Source organism: Balaenoptera physalus, assembly GCF_965194825.1.
Source record: "Balaenoptera physalus genome assembly, chromosome: 2".
In the NCBI taxonomy this organism is placed as follows: domain Eukaryota; kingdom Metazoa; phylum Chordata; class Mammalia; order Artiodactyla; family Balaenopteridae; genus Balaenoptera; species Balaenoptera physalus.
Window position 1 is genome coordinate 54,823,379 of NC_138883.1, and position 23,468 is coordinate 54,846,846.

At 37.4% G+C, this 23,468-nt stretch overlaps 1 protein-coding gene and 1 long non-coding RNA gene across 7 annotated transcripts in view; one reads left to right on the plus strand and one right to left on the minus strand.

The window, feature by feature from the left end:
• Positions 1 to 1,138: 1,138 nt before the first annotated feature.
• On the minus strand, positions 1,139 to 14,508 carry DORIP1 (dopamine receptor interacting protein 1). Of its 5 annotated transcripts, XM_082452135.1 has the most exons (6): positions 10,042 to 14,508; positions 7,683 to 7,880; positions 7,356 to 7,580; positions 5,507 to 5,596; positions 4,169 to 4,303; positions 1,139 to 3,304 (listed from the first exon to the last, which is right to left on the minus strand). In XM_082452135.1, exons 1-6 carry the CDS (start codon positions 10,854 to 10,856, stop codon positions 3,121 to 3,123), a joined length of 1,647 nt encoding a protein of 548 aa, XP_082308261.1. In that variant the 5' UTR covers positions 10,857 to 14,508; the 3' UTR covers positions 1,139 to 3,120. The 5 variants fall into 5 exon arrangements, with proteins under 5 accessions (XP_082308261.1, XP_082308260.1, XP_082308262.1 ...); XM_082452134.1 differs by having other exon boundaries at positions 7,356 to 7,880; XM_082452138.1 differs by lacking the exon at positions 1,139 to 3,304 and adding an exon at positions 5,143 to 5,233 and having other exon boundaries at positions 4,194 to 4,303; positions 7,356 to 7,880.
• Positions 10,951 to 23,468, plus strand: part of LOC309656122 — an 870,723-nt gene continuing 858,205 nt past the window's right edge. The window contains exons 1-2 of one of the 2 annotated variants that reach the window (XR_014261148.1): positions 10,951 to 11,073; positions 14,502 to 14,584. This is a non-coding gene — a long non-coding RNA (uncharacterized lncRNA). Of the gene's footprint in view, positions 11,074 to 14,501; positions 14,585 to 23,468 lie in introns of those variants that run through there. The other variant, XR_014261149.1, reaches the window with a different exon arrangement.

Sequence of the window (23,468 nt, forward strand, 5' to 3'; positions counted from 1 at the left end):
GTAAAAGGTTGTTTTCCCTGAGATCAAATTAAATTTGAAGTTAAAGGCTGTCCTGTTGACCAGACAGTGAACCCTGGGCCAGTTGGGTGGGTAGGAACCCTGTTTGTTAGTAAGGCATCAAGTCGTTAAAATGAACTTCAAAAGCTATGTGATCTTAACTTTTGATTTTAACAAAGGAAGGTGAGAAGAATATAAATGTTTGCTTAGGCTGGAGTTTAGCAGTAGTAATTGCAGTCATTTTCACATGAACTGTTTACCTTTCCTGCTTAGGTATAGTGCATTACAATTATTGTCAAATAATTAAATGTTATTAACTCATTTAATTATAAAACTAAACTGTTGATATATGCTCAATACGTACAGCTTTTTATGTGTCACAGTAGTCATCTGCTTATATAGCTTAGTTGTTTGCTCATACTCTTAAGAATGAAATAGAACCTAGGATTCACCCTAGTAAGCATGCCTGTGGTGGTGATTTTTGTTCCTCTTTCTCTTTGATTGGATCCGATCCAGTGACAATGCCTCAGATGTTAAGTCAACCCAAATAATGAAAAGCTACTTTGAAGGATAAATCTAAGATTATTTGTTAAGTTTTGGGTGGGGGGCGGGTAAAGCTTCTTTGGCTGAAGAGAAGTTGGAGACTTCTTAAATGTTGGAGATTTCCCCTTAAATTTGCTTTATTTGTTCTTTATCTCCCTTTGCTTGAGGTGAGGGTTTTAAAATCATTTCTGCTCTCCCCATAGGTATAGTTGTGATTTGTGGCATTTTGATTAAAAACGTATTCTGATTATTCCCTCGTATCTTTTGCCCATCCCCACCCCCAGCATTCCGATTCCTCTGTTTAAGGTTATACAAAATTTTCCATACCCTCAGCTTCACATTTTGTGATAATCTTGTTTACTTCATATTTTTTTATCCCTTTTCTACTCACTATTTGGTCAGCAGGGAATAATTTCTTCAATTACCACCATAACAGCAAAATTCCTATTATCCTTAAATCCTAACCATCTGGGGCCCAGAAGGCATACTTAAATTTCATTACACATTAATTCCGTTACTGATATGAGCTACTGCTTAAGTAATTTTTAAAAAGATCTGAAAAGGTCATTAGTGATAGAGAATCTAGGAGACTTGCCTGTACATGAAAGAGGTAGAAAAAATATTTCTTTTTATTAGCATGTTCAAGGTAGTCAAGATATTAACAAACATTTTAATCCTCACAACAACCCTGTGAGGTAGGTAAGTCATTGTTTCATGACAAACTAGTATTATTCCAAATAAAGTGCAATTCATAAAAGAATAAATCTGCATCAGGAATAATTTTGTTAATGATACCATTTATGTATATGCTAATATTTGTGTTTTTGTATACTTTGATTCATGCAGTTGATTCATGCAGTAAGGTGTCCCCAGAAAAGTTTACTATAAATCAAATCCTATTTAAATACATGTGGGAACAATTTAAATAAACTCTGGGGTGAATTTTTTTAATAAAATAGATCACTATTTTGAGCAAATACTATGAATATTCCTTTTTTACACAAAATAAAAAGGCATCCTCATCAACGTTGCACTCACATTTATTCATTCTTCAGTAAGTTATCTCAACATGGCACCAATGCAATGTAAGACTTAATTTATTGAATTAAACCTTAGTAATTTGGTATATGGCAGTGAACTGTGTTGCTGTGTAGAAATCTCCAAATATATTGCGCTCAATCTCAACCCAAAACCTAGGATGGACTATTTATTTAAAACACTAAAATAAATGATGATAGATTTCAAAAAGTATTTTCCCTTGAGAACATTACTTATTTTTTTCCTTTAAATTGCAAAAGGAAAAGAGAACTTAGGGTCTTTGAAAAGAAACATAATATTCTGATAACTATAAATTTCTGGTGATTTATATTACAAATCAAAGAAAGCCTCATGCTATCAATTTACTACTTATAAGGGAGCACACAGATGTTATCCCCAAAATTTACGTATTTTTTCCTCTGTGCCAATATGACTTACTAGGAAGAGAAATACAGTTGACCTTTGAACAACATGGGTTTGAACTGTGTGGGTCCAGTTATACGTGTATTTTTTTCAATAAATACGTACTACAGTACTACATGATCCGAGGCTGTTTGAATCCGAGGATGTGGAACCACAGATACGGAGGGATGACTGTAAAGTTACATGGGGATTTTTGACTGCGTGGGGGGTCAGGGTCCCAGCCCCCGAGTTGTTCAAGGGTCAACTGTATTCCCAGGCACCCATTTTCTCTTAAATCCATATTTAAATTACATTTCCATTATTCATCCAACATTAGTAAACATACAGTTTGCCTAACATTTTTTTTTTATAATTGTCTTATCTGCAAAATAAATTTTTACTAGAGAACTCCTATTACATTTAATTTAAACATTTAGATTAGTTATATAATTTATCTGTAACAATAAGTTTGGGAGCTTAGTTAACAGTTAAAATCCACTGGTAGGTTTTTAATACTTTAACAAGTGGTTAAAGTAATTTACCATTACAAAGAAATAACTGAAGTCCAGAAAAACATTCTCACCAAAGTATTTTAAAAAACTGTTGCAGGAACATTAGGCAAATCAACAGGTAAAATAGACTAAGCCATCTATAAGTTGTACATTCAAATCCATACTAGATCCAGTAGTGCACTTTGGATTATAGTGAGGTAGGGCAAATAAACACAGTCAGATACATTTTGAACTGTTAAATTTATATAAACTGAAAATTGACTTATACCCAGGTTTTATTTGGATATCCAAAAAGAAAAACTGAGAATTCAAATGATGAAGTATTTTCTCGGATTCAAAGACAGAACTGTAAAAAACCTTTGAGGTACATATACAAAGGCTACAAGATATATTTTATTTCAACATAAAATATGCTTGTATAAAAATAACCTGGGATATAGAAAAAAGAAATACAAACATTTTTGCATAGATTCTCTATATACCTGGGGCTAAACACTAGATAATACACCTCTGAAACTAATATAGCTGAACTATTTCCTTGGATACCAAGTATATAGAAAATAAAAGCCCTTCATCTGGGGGAGCATGGGCAGGAGGGAAAACAATTTAATTTAGCATCAGTCTATATTTATTTCTCTGTTGCTCGAATATAAACTAATGATGACAAGAGGAGAAACTCTGGGGGTTTATTTAACAAAATTAAATTCACATTTCTGAGGCCATCATAGTGCATCCAATGTCCATCAATTTGAAAAGCTGCAGAATAATGATGTTCCTCTTTGTTAAACAATGTGGCACCTTCCAACAAATACCTGCAAATTAAATGACAAAGTGTAGAAGAAAAATCACAATACTTTGTTCTTGAGAAAAACATTCCCTAAATTCTTAACTAATAAAAAACTGAGATTATTTGCATTCTATTCTCTGTAAAAGATATCCATCTGTAAAAATCATGTATTATAATTGGTAATTTGGAGAAAGATGTTTAAGAATTTAAAAAATTGATATAATTTAAGAAGTTTTAAAAGCATATTTTAACAGATTAACCCATAATCTGCATGGTTCTGTTATATAAGAGAAAACACACACAAGAAAATTTTTAAGGCAAAAAGTTAAAAGAACCCTGTATGTCCTAATTTGTATGCAGATATCTTAATCTAATGATGACAGTAACATTTTATGTTTAAATGATGACCTCATACTATACACTACTTTGACTTGAAATACAAGTAATAGCCAACCAGAATTTACTATTTACTATGTCTCAGGTACTAAACACTTCACATGTTCTATCTTATTAAATCCTCACAATAATGGCACCAGATAGATACTGTTATCTCTGTTCAATTGATAAGAAAATTGACTTATACCCAGGTGTTATTTACTGATGTATAAACTGGTTGTTACTGGCTCAGGGTCACATAGCTTGTAAGGTAGGGCTATTCCATAGTCTATTCCATAGTCTAAGCACCTAACCACTATGCACACTGCCAGCAATGACTCCCTGCAGTAGATTCTGACCTTATCCAGGATACATAAATTTAGAGACAGCTATGACTTTTCCAACAATACGTATTTCCCTTAAGGGCTACTCAAAATCACGATAGAATAGCAGAAAAATATAGAAATAAATTTATTTTTTACTAGTTTTATAAAACAAACAAAAAAACACCTACTTGTGATCAGATAAATCCAAGTAATAGGGTACATATGCCAGATCTTCAGATTTCCAATGCTGCATATTTAAGACAACAAAAGGGGGTGCCCCGTGGCAGAACACTCGTTGGGAAAATTCCCTTAAGCCACCACACCTAAAATTGAAAATAGGCATGAACTTTACTATACTTGGGACAAAGCTGCCTTTTACCACTCTGGGTTGCCTTTATTACATAATTTCATAATAAGCATAATTATCTATTTTAGGTATGGGTATATATCAACAGTATGGCTATATTAATACCTTATATGCCTAATTCCCAGAGTTAATAAACTTTGAGATTCTCTATATAGGAAATGATACTTTTAAAACTCCAGGAAAGGCTAGCTATGTGTATCTAAGCTTATAAAAACATGTATCTTTTAGACTGATAGAAAAGTTTTTATTTGTAAATACATTTTTCTTTCTCTAGGCTGGTTTCAAACGGGAATAATGGCAGAGAGGGAATAAGATGACTGTTACAGTCTTCTTTAGACTGGATGAAATTCCCTAATTGCTTCCTTTTGCCATTAGGATGAAGCAAATTCTGTTTTCTTAGTAGTATCAGGTATTAAGCATATGGATCAGAATAAAACAAACACAATTATACAGTAAAATCTCGATTAACCGGAATGCTGAGGGCACAGTATTTTGGTTAAAAAACACTGACTAAACTAAGTTACCAGAAAACCATTTTGTTTCAGTATTTGTTGCAAAAATACACTAGTTCACTTTCTGGACTTAAGTACAATTAACTGAAGGTATTTTATTCTTTCCTTCTTTTGTGATTAATTAGGTGTAGGATCATCCTTCTAAATATTAATTCTCATTGTACAATACTGTAGATATAAAAATTGTTGAGACTGGGATGAATATGTTCTGCCCCTTTGGATTTCCTTTTTCTTTTCTTTTCTTTTTTTTTTAACCACGTTGAACTTTTTGGTTGTCATTTACCTCTTTCTCCTAAATGAGGAGTGCAGAAAAAAATCCACTTAATTGAGGGTCCCGATTAGCTGGGTTCCGGTTAACCAAGGTTTTATTGTACCTACTCAGCAGTGGGGAAAAAAAGAAAAGGCATTTGCTTTGTATTCATCAAGTAACTGTAGTATTATATTCTATAAAGTGATATTGACAATGACAACACAGCATAAAATAGCATAGTAAACTAGAAGGTGTTAAAATTCCAAAAATATTAGGCTTTCTAAATACTTATGAGCTGCTATTTCATAAAATATTAACATCAAAGAACATACCAGTCCAGGTTTCTTTATAAAAAACATACAAATACTTTCATCTTAAATGTCTATCATACACTCACCCACACTCTTCACACAGTTCAATCCTGGAACAGAATAACTCATCCACAGCCAGTCGTATCAAGTTTCCATGTGGAATTTCTTGGGGAGGACTACAACAATTGCAAAATGCATGTAAGAACTGCTTCAATATTTTACATGTAAATACATTATTAGGATAACAAATTTTACAGGTCATTCATTATTAGCAAACCACATATCAAAGTATAACCTCTGTTACTCATCTTTGTATTTCTTATAGACAGTATAGAAACCAGTTGAACTTAATAAACATTAATGCATGAAGCTTTCAAGAAACATTAAATCTTTCTGTAAACTGATCCTGAAACATGCAGTTGTTACTTTAAAAATTTCCGAAAGGATTCAATAGAGTGGATTCTGGTCCTGACAGAAGAAAGCAGGACCCAGAATTAGGAGAGTAGCTGCTTAGTTACCTGACTCAATGCAAGTTACAGCCATTGTTGGTCTCAGTTTCCTGATTTGCTAAAAAAAAAAATTTTCCTATATACTTCAGAGGTTGTTTTAAACATAGGATTAAAAAAAACGCAAAAGTCTTAAAAAGTTATATAGAGTATAATGAAAAATATTTTATTGAGAAGCAAAGAATACTAGTATTAATATAGGATTGTAAATATTTCATTATAGTTTCAAAAGATATACATATAAAAAGATACTAGTTTTTTAAAAACAAGGCAAATTTCTGAAACACTTTTTTTAGTCCATTATGATTTAGAGTAACAATTTTTTCCCTGATGGAGATTTCAAAACCAACATCATCATATCAGCAATACAGGAAAATGGACAAAGTGTATTTCAGAACAAGAGAGACATTAATTGGTAGACCCTAAAAAAAATATCTTCAGCTTTCCCTAAGTAGCATGATGTTATAATACAGTATTAAACTAAATATGCTATACAGAAAATGTGAATTTAATAAGTTCAGGTATGTGACATATATTCCCAAAAGGGAGCAAATCTATTAGGCTGTTTTTCTGGACCACAGGGCCAAGTAGGCTTTCTGACAACAATGTGTTTGGGTCTGTTTTCCTGGACCACAGGGCCAAGTAGGCTTTCTGACAGCAATGTGTTTGGGTCTGTTTTTCTGTCCTGTTTTTTTTCTCCATTGGCAATTATCCCTTTTCTTGCTCATGTTCCCTGGGGGCATTAATGTTTCCCAATACTCTACTAGGGCTTGCCAGATTGGCCTTCTTCCCTGTCATTTACTAGCTTGGAGGTCTTTCTTCTCTCCAAAAGCCAAAACTACTCAGCAAGCTATCAGAACCTTTCCTAGCCAATGAAAAATTCCTCACATCCAGGTCCTCTTCAGGTATTAACATTCCAAGTTTGGGGTTCCTGTCTCTAATTATGCCCTGGCCATGACATGGAGTACTTTCAATCTTCCTGTTCATGTAGAACTAGCCTACCTGACAGAGATCCATTCAGAGTGAAACATCCCAGTATAGTATTAAGTGTTGTTCAAGAGGTTAAATTTGTGACACAAGGAATTAGTTATCTTCACAGTCATATTAGTAAATTCTGAGCAAGAGGAAAACATTTTGCATACTGAATAGTTCATTACTTTGCAAGTGAAATAGTTATCAATTGGTTTTGTAAAGTAAATTCTGAGATGTTTGGATGTAATAGAAGAGTTACATTTTTGTCATGGGACCTAATAAAGAGTCTTGCATTTGCGTGGTTGCTTTATGTGTAAGTTGTTACACCGGTCTGTACTTTAAGAAGTACTTTGACCATGTCTATCTACCTACCTCCCTATCTCTCTATATATCATTCATTATAAAAAAGTATACTATTTTTGCTAAAAGTGACAAAACAGACTTTAGAGCAACTTACTTTATATTAATTGTGCGCTGCTGATCTTCCTGCACTCGAGTTGGGCATCGCCAGTTGGAACAGTAACTCTCTTGTATGGTCGACATGAGATTTTCAAGATTTTTTGTAAAATTATCATGCTCATTCCCAAACAAATCAATTATTAATGAAGCTTTATGAACTTCAGATTTGTATTGCTGTTTTTCCATTTTGTCCCAAATCCAAAGTAGCTTCACGGTTGTAAAACTGTAGGTGTCCATTAAATAAAGAAAACAGTCTATAAACTCTCTACCTAAATGAAGAGAGAGTTCCCTGGGGAAATTTTCATTTTCATTGAGAATAACATACAATAACATCAAGAATCCATCTATGGTGCAGGTATTTTTCAGTCTTATTTCAACATAGAGTGGTGTACAGGATACTGCTTTGCGGCCAGCTTTGATAGTAAAAACACCTCCCCAAGGAAGAACAGGCCTCCAAAATGAGCGATCTTGGTTATAGTTATTTTTAATTGATGCTTTGATCTCTTCAAACAGTGTCTTCATCCTGCATTTTAAAAGTTTAAGATAGTACTCGTAAATTTGACTTTATATTTTAAATGCATGAGATATGTTTAAATGAAAATAAAGGTATCTAAAGATTCAAATTAAATTTGGTTAGATGGACCCCCAATGTAACAAAAAAATTTAAAACAACTCAAGCTATGAGCCATTTTTTGGCAAACTGCATGGTCTCTGGAAAGACCATTTAAGAAGGTGCAACCTTTTCTTGAGGTATGGAATGGTCATTTGATAGGCCTTTATATTAATTATATTGCAGATTTTATCAGTCATAGAGGAAAACCCTGTAATAGAAAAATCCTAAATAAAAATAAAACTATTTAAAGATACAGTCTAAATTTGGTTAGGTGTATTCCTAATGTAAACCTCTTCCTCCCCTCAAAATATAAGCTGTACTTCATTTTCTTGATAATATGTGTGGTTTCACTTATGAAATTGATAATGGAATGCTTTGTTGGGCTACAGAATAATGACCAACTGGCTTTGAAAGACAACATATGAAGAGTAATTGTGAGAACTTAATTGAATAGTACCACAGCTAAAACAAAAATCATTTCTATGCACTTTGGGATTTTTTCTTGAAATTTAGGACCATGCTAGACATCCTATCATTTTAACTACAGAGGCCATGCTGGGAAGAGCTGATTCAGAACTTGATAATTATCTTGATTCCTCTCTGCATGTTTTGGGAATGAACTGAGGTGTCCTCCCTATTTAAACTGGTACCTATCTTTCCCCCAACCTTGAGGATAGCTAAGCACTTGGTTTTAACATCATTGACAGTATTCTAATAAACATGTTGGTGTCATATGTATGTTATATAAAGCAAAATTGAAAAAAAATTAAAGAATGAGGTCCTAATGAAACTGAATTGAAAAAATTGCTTTACTTTATTTGGGACAAACACATGTCTAAACTAAAAACATCACAGGGTTTTCCAGTATGTTTCATCCTTCCGTTTTCATGAAAATGGGAAGCATCCGAGGAATAGGAACAGAGAAATTAGTGACTGAGGTCAGTGTCTTACTTTGATTATCTTTTCAAGTGCCACATCCTCCCAAGCACAATAGGAATCCAACACTCAGTGTTGCAGACCTATGTGTTTTGTGTGAAAAATTAAGTTCAAACCGATTTTGTAACACAAGCAGACTAAAATTCAGTTTTACCACACACACAGAGTATTTTTGACTTCGGCAAGATACTATGGACTCTAAAATATTCAACACTATATTTAGCCTGAAGTGTAGATGTTTATATATAGTTGCTAACATGTGGGCTCTAGTTAACCACTTAGGAATAAGAGGGAGTGGAAAATTTAGAGCCTAGGAAACACAAACTCAGTTTCTTCTAAATGAAGAAGAAATGCTTCAGAGCATATTTTTTAAAAATCACAAGGCATTTAAATACTTTAAAAATGAAAATAACTTTCTTCATGGTTTGACTGATTTCTGTTGCATTTTAAAGAACTCTGTAGCAAGGTCATAGGATTAAGAGCCCGAGTTCAGATTCCTAAATGTTGCACTGGAAAGGAACTGTAAATTTCTGTAGTATTTTTTGCCAAATTATCTTTTAGACATGACCAAATGAGTAACTATAGCTCTGTAAAGCAAGTTACACTCTAAGAGAATTAAACTACAATTATATATATATATTAAAAAATATATACACATACATAAAATGAAACTAATTTCTTTAGCCTTTTTCTGGGGGAAAAAAAAGGAGGTAAGAGAGGATGGAAAGAATTAGAAGACAGTGTAGCTTCTGCAGTACCGTGGTGATTTGTTACAAAGTAAATTACCAAAAAAAAAAAAAAAAAAAAAAGCGGCTAAAAGAGATGGAAAAATGGCTGCAAAGAGCTTTACTTAAAATTGTCTTAAGTTTTGGCCACACGGTCAGAAACATCGTTTAGAAGCCCTGGAGAAGGTATTCTGCTGGCTTTTTCCCCCTGCCTCAACAGGCCCTCCAGTTTGAATAAATCTGGAAAACTCCCTGGACTTCTATTTCCTTGGCAAAATGACACATTTCTTCTGCGGTCGTTTCCAAGGGTGACAATCTTTACTCCACGCAGGTCGTGAGGACCATACCATTTGCCCAAGGCATTGACTGCCGGACGCCCTAACAGCTCGGGGGTCCCAAGGGTACCCTACCGAGTCAGCGCCCCAAAATAATCTGGAAAACGGCACTGCGCTCCCGCTCGAAGCAGCTCCGGGCTGGGCGCAAGGACTGGCTGGGCGCGCGGTGGGCGCTCACCTCCGCCCCCCGCACTCCGGCCACGCCCACCCCGCCCCGGGTCCGCAGCCGGGGAAGGCCTGGCACTGAGGGCTGGCCGCGCACGGCGGGCGGGTCCCCGAATCTGGAGCCGGTGAAAGAGCTGGGCGTTCCCTGCCCGCCTCCAGGCAGTGGCCCGATGAGCGCCTGGGACTGCGGGTAATGGGCGGGAGGGCCGGGCCGCGGAAGGCGTTCTTACACCGGCCAGTCTCCGTCCACCAGGAAGCCGACTTTTCGTACCTCCCCGGGGACCGAAAACCGCCGGTGCTCCCGCACCCGTCGCCGCCGCCGCTTGCTCATGGAGAGCCCGTGCCGCCGCCGCCGCCTCATCTACTAGAACCTCCGGCAGTCTCGGCCTCCCCCGGCGTGACCGCTGGGCCCCGGCACAGCCTCCATCGCACTCGCCGCGGCGGCAGCCACAGCAGCTCCAGCGCCCAGGCCCGATCCCACCGGACCCACGGAGCCAGGACCGCGGGACGCGTAGCTTCTTATTACGGAGGAAGATTCGGCCTGACCTCCGCCCCCCTCCCCCCAGCCCCCAGTCCCCAGTCCTCAGTCCCCAGTGCCCAGTCCCAGTGCCCAGCAGCCTGACGATGCTGCTGCGCAGGCGCGAAGACGCCCCTGCCAAAAGTGCGTGTGTTGGGTGTATATACAGCTTTCGTATTCGCCCAATGGGAACCAGGATCAGGTGCATGGGGCGGGACCTCGCAGAGAGGGGCGGTGTTCCAGTGTTCGAAAGTGGGTGGGGCAGCCGGAAGTGGGCAGAGTTTGCACGGAGGCGGAGCTTTGTTGGCAAACCTGCTTGGCTTCTTGAGGCTTATATCGTTTTAGGACTTGATTTGATTTTGGTTTGCTTCTACGTCTCGTCTTTTCAAATTCTTAACTCAGAAGAGGAAAGCTTTGTTTTCTCCGTAAGTTATAATTATTCAAGCATTTGATTTAAGTATATATTTAATAAAAAATTGAGTTAGTGTGTTAAATGCTATTTTTAGTGTTCAAGTTAATAATTGGCCAGTCTGCTGTAATTTATAATGGAAGTTAATAACAATTAAATAAATTAGATGGCTTTGGCCCCATTATAGAGATGAAAAAATTGAGTTTTGGAGGTGATAAAGTCCCACACATTTTGACAGCTGGAAATTGAAGCTAGAGCCTCTTAATGCTACAGTCTGTGGACACAACCACTTTTCCTGTTCTGTGGGTCCTAGTTCTTGTATCCTCCCTTAAAGAGTCAAAGCCCACATGGCTCTGCTTCCGGAGAACACAGGCCATCCTGGAAAACTATCTCCACTTGCAATTAGAAATGGGGATGCTGTTGAGATACTCCCCATCCTGCCGTGCAACAAAAAATGATTGTCTGGAAAGTGAAGCTCAACTTCCAGAATACACAATGCACAGAGCTCAAGGCCAGCCCAAGACATCAGTGTGGTACCCAGTCACAGTAGAGTCTTGGACACCTTCTTGACTAATTTAATGGCCAGCCAGGGCAATGGCAGGGACCTTCCTCTTGGACCTCTCTTGGGGAGTCTAGTGATAGAGGGATGAAACTTCTGGGAGAGAAGCTTGACTCACTCAAGATAATTACTGCTGGTGGAGTTGGGAAGAAATGGACACCTCTCAGAGCAGAGAGGGAAGAAAGAGGCTCTGCCCAAAAAAGGAAGAATTAATAAATCTGGCAAAATCTGCTCATTTTAGCTTCCTGGTTTTTCTTATTTCTTATGGCATTTCACAGGTGAGAAAACTGAGGTGCTGATGCATTAAATAACGAGTGTGTCTGTATTGGAATTCACATACAAAACGTTCACTCTCAATATTAAAATTATCTTGCAAGGAGAAAGCCCTTTACAAATGTTCATAAGTGTGGATTATATGTTTAATTGACAATCTCTCACAAGACACAGAATTCGTTTTTTACTGATTGGGTCATTTTCGAACAGAAAACAGACCCAATAATGGCGGTTGTCACCATTTCTGGAGAATAGCAGGGAGATGGCTCCTTAAACTGTGCTGAAGCTCGGCTAGGCAGAGGAAGCATGAATTCCTGGCATACTTCGATAACCACAAAGTTCACTGAGACCTTTAACCAAGATTTCCATTCTGCATCCTTTCTGCTCCTTTCAAAATCTGACGGCTGAGCTGAAGGTTTTTTTAGACAGCTTAATTGAGATATAATATATGCAGCATATTTAAAGAGTATAAATTGATAAGTTTTTATATATGTATACCCCCTTGAAAACATGACTATAATCAAGTGAATAAATCCATCATCCTCAAATTTCCTCACGCGCCTTTGTAATTTCTTTCTCTTATCCCTCCATGCCTCCCACACCTAAGCAGCCACTATTTTACTTTTGGTCATTATAGATTCATTTTTCTTTTCTAAAGTTTTACATAAATAGAATCAGACAGTATGTATTATATTTTTTCTGGTCTGGTTTCTTTTACTTAGTGTCATTATCTTGACGTTCATCCATGTTGTTTTGTGTACCAGTAGTTCATTACTTTTTATTGATGAGTATATTCCATTATATGGATGCACTGCAGTTGGTCATCTGTTGATGGACATTTGGGTTGTGTCTAGTTTGGGGCTATTACCATTAATGTTGCCATGAACATTTGTGTACAAGTCTTTGTATGGACATATATTTCCTTTTTCTCTTGGATAAAAATCTAGAAGTGGAATGGTTGAATCATAGGTAGATGTATGTTAAACTTTTTAAGAAATTGCTAAATTTTTTCCCAGAGTGGTTGTACCATTTTACAATACATTCCCATCAGGAGTGTATTTGAGTTCCATTTCCTCCATAAAATAAAATGTCCTCATGGACACTTGGTGTAGTCAGTCGTTTGTAATTTGAGCCATTCTAATAGGTGTATAGTGTTATCTTGTTGTGGTTTCAATTTATATTTTCCTAATGGCTAATGATGTTGAGCATCTTTTATGTGCTTATTTGCCATCTGCATATCTTTTTTGGTGAAGTGTCTGCTCAGATCTTTGTTACATTTTTTAAAAGTTGGGTTGTTTGTTTTCTTAAATTTTCAGAGTTCTTTATATATTCTGGATACAAGTTCTTTGTCAGATATATGCTTCGCAAAGATCTTCTCCCAGTATGTGGCTTGTCTTTTCATTCTCTTAACAGTGTATTTTTAAGAGCAGAAGTTTTAAATTTTAGTAAAATCCAATTTATTCTTTTATGAATTATGCCTTTAGTGTCATTTCTAAGAAATCTTTGCCTAACCTAACTCAAAAAGGCCATGTCCTATGTTTTCTTCTAGAAGTTTTACAGTTTAGGCTGTATGTTTAGGTCTATGATGCATTTTGAGTTAACTTTTATTTATGGTATGAGGCATTTTGGTTCATATTTGTTACCTATGGATAACCAATTGTTCCAGCAATATTTGTTGAAAAGGCTATTCTTTTTCCACTGTGTTGCCTTTGTGCTTTGACAAAAATCAGTTGTCCAATATCATTTTATAAACATTTTGTGTTTTATTTGTTCATCATCAACTATGTGTAGATCACAGTGTGTTAGCACTGGAGTTATGTATCAGTAGGTACTGTCCAGAGAATAGAGACTAAATATTGCTAACTTAAATAAAATGAGAAATTTATTGGAAGAATGTGAGGTATAATAGGATTTTTTAAAAAGCTGAGCAATTATCAGGTCTCAGCTACCTTGATTCACCCAAAGGGAGGTGGTTCCCCAAAGGACAATGAGACTCTATATTATAGAAGAAGAGGTCCTGGGCAGATGTCTCCTGTAGCAGTGCTTCCCAACTTTTTTTACATCCACACATGATAAATGATCAGAATTGGGCAGTGTGCAAGGATAAACTGATGGAGATTAGGAGGTGTCTATATGGGATGCAGTGAAAAAAATCCATTATTTTTCTTTATATTATGTAATTGTAAGTAAAAGGCAAAGTGTTAGGGAGATATGAAATATTGAATTTATATAAAACATCTCAATAAAATCTAAAAATTTGATGAGAAACTTGAGCTTGTTTCCAGGATATGATTTTTATTTCAAACCTAAGTATAATATATGTATGGAAAAGTGTATACAGTTGTCCCTTGGTATCCATGGGGGATTGGTTCCAGGCCCTCCTCCATCCCTGGGGACACCAAAATCCTTGCATGCTCAAGTTTCTTAAATAAAATGGAGTAGTCTTTGCATATAACCTATGCACATCCTCCTACATACTTTAAATCATATCTAGGTTACGTATAATACCTAATACAATTTAAATGCTATGTAAATAGTTGCCAATGTGCAACAAATTCATGTTTTCTTCTTGGAACTTTCTGGAACTTAAAAAAAATATTTTTCATCTGCAGTTGACTGAATCTGCAAATGTGGAACCCATGCATATGGAGGACTGACTACATCATAATTATGCAGCTTAATGAATTTTCACAAAGTAAGCACACTGGTTGTATGTTCTAGTTACATATACTTGCAGAACTAATCACCCCTAAATTTAGTGGCTTAAAATAACATTTATTTTGCTTATGAATTTGCAATTCGGTCAGGGCTTGGCTGGGATAATTTGAAGGCTGGGGGCTGGAATCATCAGAAGTTTCCTTCACTTCCATGTTTGACTGTTGATGCTACCTGTTGACTGGAAACTTAGTTATGTCTGTGACTACAATACCTCCACAAGGCCTTTACATGTGACTCCTTGACTTTCGCAAAGCATGGTGCCTGGGTACCAAGGGTGAATATCCCAAGAAAGAGAGGCAGGTGGAAATTCTAGTGCCTTTTCTAACCTAGCATTGGAAATCATATGTTGTCAGTTCCAATGCATTCTGTTTGCTAGAGGTGAGTCACTAAGACCAGCCATATTAAAAGAGAGGGAATTGGTCTTCATTTTCTGATGGGAGGAGTGTCAAAGGATCTGTGGAGATGTTTTAAACCACCATACATATCTAAACAGCTCCCTGATCAAGAAACAGAACATTACCGGTGACCCAAACTCGCATTCCTGTCATTACCTGCTGTCCCACGAGTTACCACTCTTTTGATTTTTAAGAGCATAGATTGGTTGTTGCCTGTTTTTGTACATTATATAAATGGAATAATACAATATGTACTTTTCAGGTTTAGCTTTTTTCTTTCAACATTGTGAGATTCATTCATGTTGTTCCATGTAGATTATTCTTATTACTGTTAAGTATTCTATTTTGTAAATAGCACATAATTTTTTGTCCAATTTAAAAATGTCCTTTTAATTTACCTACATATTTACCATTTCTGGTGCCTTTCATTCTTTTGTATAGATCTAAGTTTCCATCTGGTATCATTTCACTTCAGCCTGAAGAACTTCCTTTAACGTTTCCTGTAGTACAGATTTGTTATGTTGGTTTTTAAAAATGGCTGTACATTCTTGGACACTTTTTCCACTGAGACATTGGGTCTCTGTCTCCTCCTCTTGAATCTGGGTAGGCTAGGGGTTTCTTTGACCTATACAGCACAGCAGAACTGAAACGCTAGGACTTCGGAGGCTATGTCCTAAAAGACCATGAGGTTTCTGTCTTATTTACTTGGATACTTGCTCTCAGAGACTTGAACCACCATATGAGAAGACCACCATGCTGGAGAGACCACGTTCTGGTCAACAGAGCCAGCTAAGCCTAGCAGTCTAGTTAAACCTGCCATGGTGCCAGATATGTGAGTGAAGCTGTCTTGATCCCTCCAAGCCTCCCATTCGCCAGGTGAATACCACTGAGTAACTTCCTTTGGTAATAGGGGTGGGGCGGGCACGAAACCATTAGCGCTTGACCATAAGCACGAGATCCTGAGCGCGGCAGTTAGAGGTCCCGCTCCGCCAACAATCAGCTCTCAGTGGTCTGCGCAGCAGAGAGTGCAGTGAGAGGGAGATGGCGGCTTTCTCCCTGGGGCCCTCCAGGCCGGCGGGTGAGCTGGGGACCCGGGGACAGGCTGAAGGCTGTGTCCCGCAGAGCTCCAGAGCCCTCACCACTGGTCACCCACTGGCCGGGCCCAGACCTTGAAGCAGCAGTGACCCTCTCCTCTATCCCCGCTTCTGTGACCTAACGGCAGCAGCGGTCTCCATGGGTGTATATGGACCCTGCTATTTAAGGTAACAGCTTTACCCAGCTTCAGTCTCTCCATGCAAATTTCAAAAATTGGTCCAGCTTAGATCAGTTATCTACCCCTAGAAGGTGGCCAAATGTCAGGGTTAAGTTGCAAGCACATTGCACATCATTACTTCAGGTCCACCTCTGTGGTTGGAGCTATTCTCCAAGAGGGGCAATTGTTGTGAGCTGGGAATTCACCTGATTGGTATTTGTATTCCTATTGATCCTAAGTAATTGCTTCTCTCCAGTTTAAATGAAAAGCCTGAGGGCCGGCTGAGTCCTGGGCACCTGGCTCCCTCAGTGATGACGGCTGGGTAGGGTCTGGGGACCTGGCCCTGAGGGCACCACCAGCTGAGATCTGCCTCTTCAGCCTGGCCTGGGCCCTGGCAGGAGGACCCTGACTGGGTGCTGGACGAATGCTTCCGGGCAGGGTAACCAGCCTGCACAGGTTCCCTCTCTTAGCCAGGGCCTGGACCTTGGAGGGAGAAAGTTGAGCCTTGGGATCTTGCCCTTTCTTGTCAGAACAGAGAATAACATTTCTTTTGGTAGAGGTTTACAGGAACATTGTGACCTGACCATAACCTGACCTCAAAAACAAAGGATCTGACACCAAGAAGTTTGCAACAACTAACCACACCCCTCCCTTCCCTTTCCTATAAAAGAGCTTTGCTGAAAGCTTTCGGGGAATTTGGGGTTTTTAAGACATGAGCCAGCTGTCTCATTGCATGACCCTGCAATAAACCTTTCTCTGCTCCAAACTCTGACGTTTTGGTATTGTTCGGCCTCACTGTGCGTCACTGGGCACACAGACTTGTATTCAATAACACGATGGCACAAAGAATAGAATGAGTACCTAGCTAAAACCTGCGTAAATTCCTGATTTTCTTGATTGTGAGATGTAATAAAATCATTGTTTTTTCATGTATTTTTGGAATAGTTATACAGCATTACATAAGTGGAACAAGATTGGGGGTGCTGTTGTAACAAAAACCTAAAACATGTGGCATTGACTTTGGGACAGTATGTCAGGCAGAAGTTGAAAGGGCTTCAAGAAGACTGTTAGTGGAATCCTGATAGGCATCGAGGAGGGTGTCAATAAGGACTTAAAGGAAAATAAGAAAAATGTCATTGGAAGCTCGAGGAAAGGAGGCTCTTGTTATGTCATGGCAGATGGTTTAGCAAATGTGATAACGTGGAGAATTAGAAAATATATTTAATGAACTGATGGATCTGGCTTAGGAGATATCCAGGCAGAATGTTCAAGATGTCAACTGTTTTTTGTTTATCTGTGTTTAAACTATGCATCATAATGTATGGGTGGACAAAGCTGTACTAAAGAAGGAATTATTCAATTTTCAAACAGAATTTAGAGGAACTGTGTAGAACAAGATCTGAAAATTAAATGATTTCTTATCCTTTGTTTCTCCCAGTAGAAGATACTCAAAGTAAGATAGAGCCACAGGACAAAGATCAAATCCAAGGCCCTGTTAGAAAAGCATGGACTCAAGGTAGAGATGAAGCCAAGGGTGTGATTGTAAAATCTTTTGTTAAGAGTTCAGAAACAGATAAAAGGCCTTGTAAAGTTCTTAAGTGGTTGTAAACAATAAACAATTGTTAGACAATAAGTTTTCTAAGAGTCTTAAACAACAAGTCTCCTAAGAATATTAAGGACACTGTCCCACAGCAGCCCAACATGGAGCCCAAGGTAGAAAAGAACTTATCTAGAAGGTATTTGTGTATATGGCTTTTATCTAATGGAATAAATTATAAATTGACTCACAAAAAATCCACAAATTTTTATAGTAGTTATTTTAGCTTTTACTGAGAAAACCAGACTGTACAAAATGAAAAAAATCTTTTGGACCCTCAAACTTCTGTGGGCAGGAAGCAGGCTGAGTAGGCTACTAAGCTGCAGAAATGGGATAGCTCTATGGGGACGGAAGAATGACTTAGAGGGCAAAACCAAGATCTCAGAGGAAAGAGCCAAAAATCATAGAAAGTCATTCCCAGGGAGCAGGGTTGGGGCCCAGTCACAAACAGGTAACATATACTCAGCTGGATTTTAGAATTTCAATGGATTGGTGACTTCCTGTTTTCTTCCTTTAAATGGATATTTATTTATTGCAATTACTCTATGCCTATCCTACCACTGTATTTTGGATATGTGTGGGGCAGATAACTTGTTTCTTTAGTTTACAGGTTTTCAGATCAAGATCTGAACCTAAGAAACTTTATGGAGCTTCATCCATACCTGGGCTTATTAAGATGATAAGATCCTGGAGATCTTAGTTCCCCGACCAGGGATTGAACCTGGGCCCCCTGCAGTGGAAGCACAGAGTCTTATCCCCTGGACCGCTAGGGAAGTCCTAGATTCTGGACTTTGAACCTCAGCTTGATGCCATAATGGGATGAGACTTTTGGAGAGTCTTGGGAAGAGGTGAATATATATTGCATGAGGAAGGAATGTAAATAATTTTTGGCCAGAGAGAAGACAGTGGCAATTTTAAAATCATTTCCAGAAATTCTTTGGCATTCCTCCCATCTAGAGGTCTATGTTCTTCTTAAAATGCATGAGCTTGTGATTGCTTCAACTAATAGGATACAGCAGAGGTAATGCTTTGTGAATTCTGGGTCTAGGTCATAAAAGACGATGTAGATTCTATCTTATTTGCTAAAACTCTTGCTCTTGAAGCCACTAGGTAAGAAGTCTGACCACACTGAGGTCCCATGTTGGTGAGGCTGCATGTAGGCTCCTTGTGTAACTGAGCAGGACCCTACAGGGCCTTCCTGGGGCAGGCCCTTCCCCAAAATCCTCTGCTTTAGTTCCTCTCTGAAGTACCTAGATAATAAGTGTCTGATGCACATGTCCTGAGTTGTTTTACAGATGTGAAAATCCCCCACCAAATGGAAGATGTTACTTGATGACCATGAGCACCAGACTTGCTGGCGCCTAAGGATAGATAATGTGACATTGCCCTGTTACCTCACCATCAGCCAATCAGAATTGTGCACGAGCTGATCACATACCCTGTGATCCCCTTCCTTTACCTGGCCTTTAAAAATGCTTTGCTGAAAGCCTTCGGGGAGTTTGGGTTTTTTTTGGGCCACGAGTCACCTGTTTCCTTGTATGGCCCTGCAATAGCCCTTTTTCTGCTCCAAACTCTGATGTTTCAGTTTGTTTGGCCTCATTGTGCATCTGGCACAGGAACTTGCGCTAACATTCGGTCCATAGTCTCTTCCTAGCCTGGCCTTCTAGCCATCTCTGCCACTGTGCTAGATATGTAAGAGAAGCCACGTATATGAAATCAGATGAGTGAACACCTCCAAGTAAACTCAATTGATGTTAATGGAGAAAAAAGGCTCACCTAACTGCATCTTGCATAAATGACTCAAAATATTGTAAAATACAATTAAATGTGTGATGTTTCAAGCCACAGAGTTTCAGAGTAGTTTATTACCAAGTAATACACAACTGGAACATATGTTGATGATGAATTCTCTCTGCTTTTGTATTTTTGAAAGTATCTTTATTTTTGCCTTAATTTTTAATCATTAGTCATTATTATTGAAATTCTAGATGTAGAATTTAGATAGCCTTTTTCTTTCAGCACCAAGATAATATTCATTTTGTTTTCTGACTTGCATTCTTTCTCTTGAGAAGCCAGTGGTAATTCTTACTGACCCTGAGTATAATATGTCTCTTTTTTTTTTTTTTCTGAATGTGCTGAAGATTTTCTCTTTATCTTTGGTTTTCAGAAATTTGATTATGATGTGCTTTTTCCCCCCTTATCCTGCTTTGCTTCATTGAGCTTCTTGGTTCTCTGGTTGTATGTTTTTCATGAAATTTTGAAGAAGAAAATTCCCGTTATCTTTAAAAAATGTATTTTTCGGTGCCAATGTCTTTCTCTTTCCCAGTTACACATATGGTAGCCACTTAATATTATCTCATAATCCATGAAGGCTCTGTTCATTTTTTTTTTCCAGCTGTTTTTCTTCTCTGTGTTTGCTTAGGATCTTTTCAGTTCCCTCTCGTCAAGTTTACTTGTCTTCAGCAAAGTCTAATCAGGTGTGAAATCCATTTAGTAAGATTTTCATTTCAGTTATTATATCTTTCCAGTTGTGGAATCTTTTTTCTTTCTTTTTGTATTTAACAATTAAAAAATTTTTTGAGATGTCCTATTTTTCCTTGATTATATTGATGTTTTCCTTTAAATCACTGACTATATTTTTAACAGCTATTATAAAATTCTTGTCTGTAAATTCATCATTTCAGTCACTTCTAGGTTGGTTTTACTGAGGGATTTTTTTTTCTTAGTTATAGATTATATTTTCCTGCTTCTCTACATGCCTAGTAATTTTTAAAGTATGCTCTTCAAAATGAATGCTATCTTGTTGTGAGTCTAGATTTTGTTGTTCTTAATGGAGTGTTTTCTTCTAGCAGACAGTTAACTTACATATCAGTTTGATTCTTTGGAAGCTTTTTTTTTTTAAGTTCAATTTTGAGATAATTCTACATTTATATGCACTTGTAAGAAATAGCACAGAGAGCTCTCATGTACCCTTCAGCTAGTTTACCCTAATGGTAACATCTTGCACAACTACAGTACAATATTACAACCTGGAAATTTATATCGATAACAACCCAGTGACCTTATTCAGATTTCATCAGTTTTACATGCACTTATATGTGTGTGTGTGTGTACATTTAGTTCCATGCAATTTTATCACATGTGTAGATTTGTGTGACTACCAACACAATCAAGATACACAACAGTTCCATCACAAGAATCTCTTGTGATATTCTTTAACCACCACAGTGGGTTTTTCACTCAGCATATTTCTCTTGAGATTTATCCAAATTATTGTGTGTATCAATAGTTCATTCCTTTTTATTACTAAATAGTATTCCATGTTATGGTTATACTACAGGTTAATCATACATGTGTTGAAGGACATTTGAGTTTTTTTACATGTTTTGGTAATTATGAATAAAGCTGCTATGAACATTTGTGTATGGGTTTTTGTGTGTACATAGTTTTCATTTCTCTGAGCTAAATACCTAAGAGTGCAACTGCTGGGTTATTGGTAACTTCATATATAGTTTTGTAAGAAACTGTCATACTTTTTTTTCTAGAGTGGTTGTACCATTTTACAGTCCCACAAGCAATGTATGAGCGATCCAGTTTCTCCAAATTCTCACCACCATTTGGTGTTATAACTGTACATTTTATTTTAGCCATTCACATAGATGTATAGTACTATCTCAATGTGGTTTTCATTTGTGTTTCCCTAATGGCCAGTGATATTGAACATCTTTTCATGTGCTTATTTGCCATCTGTATATCCTCTTCAGTAAAATGTCTGTTCATGTCTGTTCCCCATTTTCTAATTGGATTGTTTGTTGTCTTTTTTTTTTTTTACTGTTTTTGAGAGCTCTTTGTATATTCTAGATTCAAACCTTTGTAGGATTTGTGGTTTAAAAATATTTTCTGCCAGTCTTTATCTTGTCATTTCATCTTTTAACAGGGTTTTTCACAGGGCAAAAGTTTTAAATTTTGACGTGGTCCAATTTATCAATTTTTTATGTTACAAATTATGCTTTTGTTATCAAGTCTAAGAACTCTTTGCCTAGCCTTACCTCCCAAAGATTTTTCCTATGTTTTTTCCAAACTTATAAATAATTCTGTGTTTTATATTTAAGTCCAAAATCCATTTTAAATTAATTTTTGTATTACATGTGAGTTTTAAGTCAAGGTTCATCTTTTTGTGTCTACATGTCCAATTGTTCTGGCACCATTTATTGAAAAAGGGCTATTCTTTCTCCACTGAAATGCTTTTGTAACTTTGTCAAAAATCAGTTGGGGATAACTGTGTGGGTCCATTTCTGGGTTCTCTATTATGTTCTATTGATTTATATGTCTGTCCCTCTGCCAATACCACACTGTCTTGATTAGTATAGCTATGTAGGCATACAGCTGTATGGCATGCAAAAAAAGTTAATAGACCTGTCACTGCTGTCCTTAGAAAGATCTGCTTCCAAGGTTGGCCCTTGGCTAGCATCTGGAAATTAGAATTTCAGGAGGACTTTCCTAACTGATAATGACCACCCTGACTGGTAAGAGTAGTTCATTGTGCCTAAACTGTGTAAACAATGATGGTTTATGCTGAACACCTGCTTTCCTTCTGCAAATCTGGAATTTTGGATTGTGCTAGGCAGAGTGTGCTATGTGACTAGTCCCCATTAAAAACCTTGGCACTGAGTCTCTAATGAGATTCTCTGGTAGACAATATTTCACATGTGTTATCATAACTTGTTACTGGAAAAATTAAGCAAGTCCTGTGACTCTAGTGGGAGAGGACTCTTGGAAACTTGTGCCTGGTTTCCTCCAAACTTTGCCCCATGCACCTTTTTCCTTTGCTAATTTTGCTTTATATCTTTATGCTGTAATAAATCATAGCCACGAGTATGATTATGCTGAATCCTGTGAGTCCTCCTGGCAAATCATCGAACCTGGAGGTGGTCTTGGGGAGTCAACACAGTAAGCCTTAAAACTGGATAGAGTGATTCCTCCCACTTTATTCTTCTTTTTCCCCAAAATTTTTTACGCTATTTTAAGTACTATGCTTTTCTGTATACATTTTAGAATAAGCTTGTCTATGTCTACCAAAAAACTTCATGGATTTTGATAGGAATTGCATCAAACCTATCAATCAGTTGGGGAGAATTGACATCTTTACTATATTTAATCTTCCAGTCCATGAACACAGTGTGGCTCCTATTTATTTAGGTCTTCTTTAGTTTCTTTTATCAGCATTTTGTAATTTTCAGGATACTGATTCAGTACACATTTTGTTAGATTTACACTTAAGTAATTGGTTTTCTTTGAAGCAATTGTAGATGGTAGTATTTAAATTTCAGTTTCTACATATTTGTGGTTAGTATGAAGCTTGTTTTTAAGTATTATTAAGGTGGTATAAAGTGGCCTTTTAGGACTAGATTAGCCCTACTCTAAAAGTGTATTTTTATGAGGTCTCTAATGAATGCTGCAGGATTTTTAGTAAGGTCTCTCCACTCTGGAGATCAGACTCGAATGGCTCCCAGACTTACATGAACTCTAGTAGTTGTTCAGTTCACAGCCGCCTGGTTGTTATACTTTTTCCAGTAGTGGTTCTTTGTGCAGCTGTGTAGATTCTCTGTGTGTGTGT